At 45.5% G+C, this 8,430-nt stretch overlaps 1 protein-coding gene across 1 annotated transcript in view; it reads right to left on the bottom strand.

Moving 5' to 3' along the window:
• The window catches only part of MOCOS (molybdenum cofactor sulfurase), a 411,109-nt gene extending 403,067 nt beyond the window's left edge, over window positions 1–8,042 (bottom strand). Inside the window, exons 1-2 of the mRNA XM_025209241.1 lie at window positions 7,989–8,042; window positions 7,396–7,491 (exon numbers count right to left, since the gene is read on the bottom strand). Of these exons, the coding sequence (XP_025065026.1) occupies window positions 7,396–7,456 (61 nt within the window). The 5' untranslated portion in view covers window positions 7,457–7,491; window positions 7,989–8,042. The remainder of the gene's footprint in view (window positions 1–7,395; window positions 7,492–7,988) is intronic.
• Between the last annotated feature and the right edge of the window lie 388 nt (window positions 8,043–8,430).

Genomic DNA, 8,430 nt, shown 5'->3' with positions numbered 1-8,430 from the left:
GCGGGCAGCCGTGCGCGCTCCTGTGTGTGTCCGCTCCGCGGAGGACGCGCGCTAAACGGGCGCCGGGTCCCGGCCCAGGGCTGCTCGCGCTGCTCCGTGCCCAACTAAACCGGCCCCCGAAGCCGCCAAGCTGTTGAAGTGGCTTCTTGGAGTGGGTGATTTTCAAATCTTACAGTAGGGCTCTCTCTTATGGGGGGGCTGAGCTCCCCTGTAACCCTGCCCACCTCTGCCCTGCAGACCTCTTCTCTGACTCTTAGTTGCTCAAGGCAATTTCTCTCACTTTCAGTGCTCTGCCCCGGGGAATTGCTCTTCAGCCCTGGAACACATGTCGGGATGCGTGTTTTCACGGCAAAGGATGTTGTCTTGGGCATCCTAGATGAGGCGAAGAGTGAAGGTGATAGAGCCTGGTTGTAGTTGTAAGGGTAGAAGCAGATGCCTGGGGATGGGAGAGAAGCTGTCACACTCCCGGGCTTAGCTTTAGTAGGGTTTTTGCAGGGCAAGTTGTATAGCTACTCTAATAAAACAACAGAACCAGTACTAGTAGCAGTAATAATATGCATTACTAATAATAGTAATAATAATGCATAACAACTGCTTCAACCACAGAAACTACAGGTTTCCCTCACCAACCACTGGGGTTAGGTTCCTGAAAGTTCCCGTGCCTGCAGAAACCATGGTTGGCAAGACAAAAGGCTTATGGGAAAAATGGCAGGTGGCAGCCTGATGTGCGGCCATGGAAAACTGTGGTTACTCAAAGCTGTATACCATGGTAGCCAACACGGTATATAGAATATTAAGCGTGGATACTCAGTACTGTGGTTGGGAAAACCGTGGTTGGCAAGGGAAACCTATATTCACTTTTTAGAGTTTGGTAATGCTTATGCAGGCTCAAGTATATCATTTTACCAGACCTGGCTGTTCTCAGATTACCATCTGGCTCTGCAATGCATTCCACTTGGTATGGCACAATTCCTCCATCTCCCCACCCCACTTAATTTCTTTGGGCCTGGTTTACATGAACATAACAAACAAAACAGAAACAATTCACCTAAGTTCTACCTGTGCTCAGCACGATTTTCCTATCAGTCCTTTCTTTCAGGCTTGCAAGCTTAGTTTTCCAGTGTCTTGGAGCACTGGTGCTAGGTTTCCAGAAGCCATACTCTTGTCTTGCTTTCTTGACAGTCAGTAAACAAACTGATGACTTGCTTATTAAGTCACTTAACAAAAGTATCATATGTTTCTTACAAGTATATAAATGAACTACTGCGTAGCTGTTGGTGCAGACCAAACATGACAATAATAGATCTACTTTGGGGAACTATGTGTGTACGAGGGAATAATGATTCTCCCCCTCCCTCCCCCTTCCCTAACCTAGTGAACCACTGTGGATTTTTGAACCCTGTGACACTCCTCTTATAAAACACTGTTGACAGGCTGGTGTCTTTTGGCCAACTAGCATCTTATTCAGTCACGAGCCTGCACTTACAGATCCATCTCATCCTATGTAAGGTTAGGCCATGGTGAAGTGCAGTTGCTGTTCAGGAAAGCTCATGTGCCAAGCACTGCACAGAAAAGTTTTTGCTCTGTAGTATAAAATTTAACTGCCTACCCTCCCTCTGCTAAAAGTGTAGCTACTGACAGGGAAGATTTTAACTAGACCACTGAGTTGATTTTATCTGGGGGGAAAAAAATCTGCACTAGAGAAAATTTTATTTGACAAGAACATCTCTGTTGGCAGCCACTAGTGCACATACCTTCACCTGTAGTGAGTAATAGCTAAAATAACCCTATTTCCCATTTAAAAAACAAGTATACAGGTCACACTGGCTCGTCCCAGAACTTTCAGTGGGATTTATAGTCCTAAATACACCTATAGTACACCAGCTAAGATGCTTTGATATTTTACTTCACTGGTCAACAAAGGAGGGTCAGATTGCCAGGAAAACTATTCAATCAATGTCTATTTTATGAAGCATTTACAAAGAGAAACGAAGCAACATTTAAAATTGTAGGCATGGCATTTAAAATTAAATTCACAGCAATTGCACCCCTACTTTTAGAAAATTACGAGAGTTTCGCTCTATTTTAGCATATTTTAAAACACAACCATGGCTACAGTGTTGCTCCCAGATGCCATCCTAATACAATAAATGTCTGTGTATTTGCATGAAGGTGCAATTTTACATATAGGTGCATGACTATGACTAAATAAATGTATAGCATTCTGTGTTCTTTCTTAGGCTTCTGTGTCCCATCCCAGGGCTCAATTTCCATCAAAAGCAGGGTTTGGGATATCTCTGTGCCCATTCCAGCACTGTAAGACAGCATCCCCTGTCTCATTTTTGTTTCACTATCACCTACAAATTCCGGTCTCCACTCCGCCTCCCCCAACCTCCCAGACTTACACTTTCCATAAACCCACTGCAGTATCCAGGGCTGATGGATCAAATTGGTAAACTCAGCAATCACAATTCCAAAACAATACTCAAAGAGATCAATCTATGTTGCAGAAACAGAAATATGGGTGTTTACATCAATTAAATTGTACACGTCTAGGTCTCAAAAATCTGTAAAGGTCATCAGAATCATACACACGGAAAGGCATATTTATGGTGTTTACAGAAACATTCCCAGTGAAAGAACTGATTGAAACCTTTTTATTTTTCCTCTTGACAGAAAACTATTTTATATGTAATAGAAGCTTTAGAGGAAAAAGTTGTTTACCTGTAAACCTACAAACTTTTTGTTTAAGTCAAGGACGTTTTCATTTACATTGTTCACAGGGAAAAATTCTTGATTAACTCTAGTAAAACACTCAAGATGTGTACTGTTGCCAGCATAGTTATGTAACTTTATATTGCCCAGAAGTCCTGATAAACTGCACCAGCCTATTCGCATATCAGTTTGCATGTTAGGCTATAAATATCACTTGGAATAAACTATACCTATAAAGTCAGTGCTACAGTAATGTAAATACAAGAAATGAGACACAGGGCGCATCTACATGAGATGCTTTACTGCATAACAGATTAATCTAGTTGTCAGTACAGCATCACCATTTACATGTGCATGGCATTTACGGCACAGTAAATTAGTCTATGATGCAGTTAGCTAGTACCTGTAAACATCAGCAGGAGACCACAAGAGACTGGGGAGTTCTCTGTCCCTGGTCCTGGTCCTGCTCAGCTCCCGGCTCCCCCCAGGAGGGATGGGGATGGGGTCACTCTCTGTCTCGGTCCCATCCCAGCACTACTGGCAAGCCGCCTGATGGGCAAGTAATCCCCGCCCAGCAGGGGGCTCGCTAGCAGCTCCCCCAGAATCAGGACAGCTCCTGGTGAAATCCCAGCTGGGCAGGGAAGCCCCTCTGGGCACAGGGCTTACTGGCAGCTGTGTGTCCTAATGCTCAGAGGGCTGGGAGAGCTCTGCCAACTATAGTGGCAGCTGTCTCCAGGCCCCAAGCACATCAGGACCCCTCCCAATGTGCATGGGGCAAGGAGGCAGCTGCCAATGCAGACGGCAAGGCTTTCCTGGCCCCAGCCACATCAGAGCCTGGCTGCTGCGGCGGGGCAGGGCACGGCAGGAGCAGTCCTGTACTAGGCTGCTCAATTGGGAACAGATTTGCTTCAAATAGGGTGCACGCTCCCAGGGAAGGCTTACTGAGCAGTATTTTACTGTTCAGTAAGCCTATATTGCATTAATAACACAGGTAGACACACCCACAGAGAAGAAAGCAGGGTTATGCCGCAGCAGCCACATAACCATTTAAAACCTTTACCTAACTGTGGTAACCATCCCAGACAACTTGGTGGTTGCTCCACAGTGGGCCCCTGTACATGGAACATTTACTGTGCAGTTGGCTAATTAGTTGCTCAGTAAATGTCTCAGTATCTACACCTGCACCCCTATTAGAATGGAGTGAACTAATCTGCTCTACAGCAGGATAGTTCTTGTATTACTGGTGCTTCCTTATGGAGTCAATTCTCACAGCTCAAAAACAGGCCATCCCCATGCGGACAAAAAACAGGAAAGGAGCCAAGAGACCCTCTTGGCTCGACAGGGATATTAGGGAGCTTTTGAAAAAGAAAGAAGAATCATATAAGCTATGGAAGAACAGATCAGCTACCAGAAAGGAATACACTTGTATTACCAGGGCCTGCAGATATGAGACACGGAAAGCTAACGCAGGCATGGAAATCAAGCTGGCAACTGGCATAAAAGACAACAATAAGTCCTTCCACAGATACATAGGAAGGAACAAAAAATCAGGACCCCCTACTGAATCCTCAGGGACAGCCCACAATCAACACCTGCAAAAAGACTGAACTCCTAAATACATACTTCATGTCAGTATTCCTGAAATCAAACAGGAGCTGTTAACCTGACCAGAGGCCCAGGAAACGTGGGGAAGACAAAAGATTATACGAAATCACTCCTATGCAGATGAGGGATCTCCTACAACACCTGGATGTTTTCCAGTCTGTTGGGCCAGACAACCTGCACCTGAGAGTCTTGAAAGAACTGGCTGGCAGCACCACTGGCCAAGCAGTTTCAAGAATCATGGAACTCAGGAGTTGTCCTGGATGACTGGAAGAGGGCCAATGTGGTGCTCATCTTTAAGACAGGGAAAAGGGATGACCCAGCAAACTACAGACTGGTCAGCCTGACTTCGGTCCTGGGAACAATCTTTGAAAAATGTGTTAAGGAGGCCAATCACAGCCTGGTAACTGAAGGGGTGTTACAAAGCAACCAGTACAGCTTTGTTGAGGGTAGATCACGTCTGCCTAACCTAGTGTCCTTCTATGACTAGGTATCTAGCCATGTGGATGAGGGGCATGTGGTTGATGTCATTTACTTAGATTTCAGCAAAGCCTTTGATTCTATTTCCCACGAGATTCCCACAGTCGAACTGGAGGGTACTGGGCTGGACCAGTCTACAGTGAGGTGGGTGGACAACTGGTTTAGAGGCCACTCCCAGAGAGTTGTAATTGATAGGATGGAGAGGCCCATCTCAGTGGTGTCCCCAAGGGATCACTGCTTGGATCTGTGCTCTTTAATATTTTTATTAATGACTTGGATGAGGGGGTGGAAAGCTCAATGATTAAGTTCAAGGATGATACTAAGCTGCAGGGAAATGCAGGCACACCAGAGGATAGGGCAAAGATTCAGGATGACCTTGACAGACTGGATTCATGGGCAGAATGAAATCAGATGAGGTTTAACAAGGAGATGTGCAAGGTCCTTCACCTGGGTAGGAAGAACCCTCACCATAACTACACAATGGGTGGTAGTCCAGTGGCTGGCATACCACCTGAACAAGACCCGGGCATCATGATCGAGCAGAAAATAAATAGGAGCCAAAAGTGTGATGAGGCTGCCAGAAGGGCAAATAGAACTCTGGCATGCATCAGCTGATGTGTGGCCAATAGATCCAGGGAGGTACTCCTTCCTCCCTCTCTATTTGGTGTTGGTGAGGCCTCAGCTGGAGTACCATGTCCAGTTCTGGGCACCGCACTTCAAGAAGGATGTGAATAAGTTCAAAAAGAGACAAAAAAGGGCCACCCATATGGTTAAGGGCATGAAGGGTAGGCCCTATGACGAGAGACTCCAGGAACTGGGCCTGCTCAGTCTGAGTAAGAGAAGGCTGAGAGGTGACTTGACAGCCACCTACAAGTACATCAGGGGTGAGCACAAAGAACTAAGCAAGCAACTCTTCAGGAAGGCACCTCAAGGGAAGACAAGGACCAACGGGCATAAAGTAATAGAGGGGAAATTCAGGCTAGACCTAAGAAAAAACTTTTTCTCTGTAAGGGTCACCAGAATCTGGAACACACTCCCAGCAGAAGTGGTGCAGTCACCCTCCTTGGAGGTGTTCAAGATCAGGCTGAGCTCAATAACTTCCTGCCCATGGCAGGGGCTGGACTTGATGATCTTACAGGTCTCTTCTGGTTCTATGATTCTAAAAAACTCCACAGCAGAGTACATGTAGATGCTGCTCAGCTAACTGGGGCATGAGGGTGCTGCAAGGTAGAGGCTGCCTGCTGGCTAGCCCCACACTAAAACACCCTTGTGCCCCAGCCAGCCCCTCTGCACATGTTGAGCTACAGGCAGTATCCCCAGTCTGGTAGGCGGGCCCCCAAGACCTCCTGCCAGCCAAGGCTGTTTTGCCTTGACTCCATGTGATGCACCTGAATAAACTGCAGAGTTTATTCCTCTGAAGTTGATTATTCCTGGGTGCACATTCAAATGGCATGCCTGGGAGCAATTAACTCTGGAGCAATAAGATCCACAGTTTATTCAGACACCATAATTACACATGTAGATGTGCCTAGCAATTGTCAGCAGGTACCAGTATCAGTGACCTGGTTGACTATAAATTTGAGAGTGAGTTTGAAGTTTGTGCCCTGATTTGTGAAAGGACCCTAACTAGGAACCAGAATCCCAACTCTGCTTGCATGCACAGGAAAGGAAAATTAACATTGCAAGAGCAAAACCTGTGTAAGACAAAGAGACATAATCCCCACAACATGCAGTGCATGATCAGGGCCAATACCTAGTTAGCTCACTAGTTCTCAGGGATTTCAAATCAGTTACTTTGTAGACCACCACCTGCATTGCAGTCCACCAAACTTGAATGCACCCCCACCTTACTACCCTGCTGGTCAAATGTGAAGAGTATTTGTCTATATTAAAAGTCCTTCAACAAACTATATGACCCCATAGCAAATAAATGCACCCAACCTTCTCAAAACTGGATCCTGCCCCTGTTTTCCTCCAGCAGTGAGGTTACAAATAGGAGCCATAATTATTAGCCTGCAAGAAACAGAGGCCACCCTATCTCTTTTTGCTGCTGTTTTTCCCTTCTGTGTGTTTTGGTCAATGTTGTTATCGAGGAAGCAGGCTCAAGTTCCAACAATGAGACAAAAGCACCAGCTACCATCTGACTCCTTTATCTTTTTTTCTGTCACCCAGGTTAAGTTATGATATCCCTAGTGCTATATTAAATATGGCAAAGCTGCATAACCTCTCTGTCACTAGAAAGAAAGTAAGGAATGTTGTAAAAAAGAAGGCCGTACTTAATACTTTACATTGCAAATGTGTTACCCATCTTTATTTTCTCTCTGCATTTTTAATCAAAGCTTTAAAAGGCTTTTAACGATAACTGTTTGTCATGTGTGTATGGGTATGCATGTGTATATGACAAACTATAACTCTCTTATGCTTGCCCAGGTCATGAGCTTTTGTCTTTTGGTATTCACCACTTTCCAATTCAGTGATTAATTCAACTTCATTCAGAACAAAGTCCAGAATGGAATTTTCTAATACAAAGGCAATAATCTAATGAGAGGAGGGTGAGCAGAGCACCAGGATGGCCCCTTCTCACCCACAAGTCTTTACCATGGCAGGGACAGCCCTGTGCCACCTGGCTATAGAAGCTGGGCAGGCAGTCCTCTCCCATGAAAAGGCTTTGCCACAGGGTGCAGAGTTCTACACCTGAAAGGCAAGGGGAACAAATTAGGCACCACAAGCAGCCCCAGGGAGCCTGCTGCCTGTACCCAGTAGCAGCAGCCCAGCCTACACTGCTACAATAACAACTGCAGCAGTAGCAACTGCAACTGGAGTGGGAAAGGCATCTGGGTAAGACTCTTCTCTCTGCCCTCCCCACCTCCCCACTCATCCTTTGGTCATATAATTCCCCCCACACCTTCCACCTCTGCCCCTAGCACTAAAAGTGCTGGCTACACCCCTGCACAAATAGCTGGCTATAACAACCCCTACATTTTGTGCTGGGTGACACACCTTTTCTATTTTAAAATTATTATCTGTAATGTTGTAAAACTCTAATGGCTATTTACAATGTTTAGAAACTCTAACCCTGGGCTGAAAAACTACCTCACTCCCTTCCCTCCAAACCCTCCCCCTGTGGAAGAAGTAAGGCTCATCCCAGGAACCATCTCAGCCACCCAAAAAATAGAGAAGGATCCAGCTACCTGCAGATCCTGTAAAGCTGGCAGGTCTCCCTGGGCAGACACCATGCTGGGACCCTTAAGGGCATCTGAGCATTTTGGATAGGGCTGGCTATAAATCTAATAAATAAACAAACAAATAAACAACCAATGAAGTTTTGGTGCTTGCAGCATGACACCTCCAGCACTTGCCTCTCAGAACAGAAGTTTCCTCATTATACCATGAGTTTTCCTTTTGCACATTATAGCTGAGTGGTTAATGAGTAACTGTTTTCTGGATATCACCGGTTACAAATAAGATCAGCTGATCATGTAAATGCAAGGGCAGATTAACTTAGATGGGTCAGTAGGTAGTGTTATATGGATTGTTATGCATGAGAAGAAACTTTGAAAATAGCACCAAATTCAGGCATAGAAAGAAATGCTGCACATGCCTATGCAAACATACATACAAGCAAACACGCAC

Source organism: Alligator sinensis, unplaced genomic scaffold (genome assembly GCF_000455745.1).
Source record: "Alligator sinensis unplaced genomic scaffold, ASM45574v1 scaffold823_1, whole genome shotgun sequence".
Taxonomy (NCBI): Eukaryota; Metazoa; Chordata; order Crocodylia; family Alligatoridae; genus Alligator; species Alligator sinensis.
The sequence above is the reverse complement of the archived record's forward strand: the minus strand, read 5'-3'. Positions and strand labels throughout refer to the sequence as shown.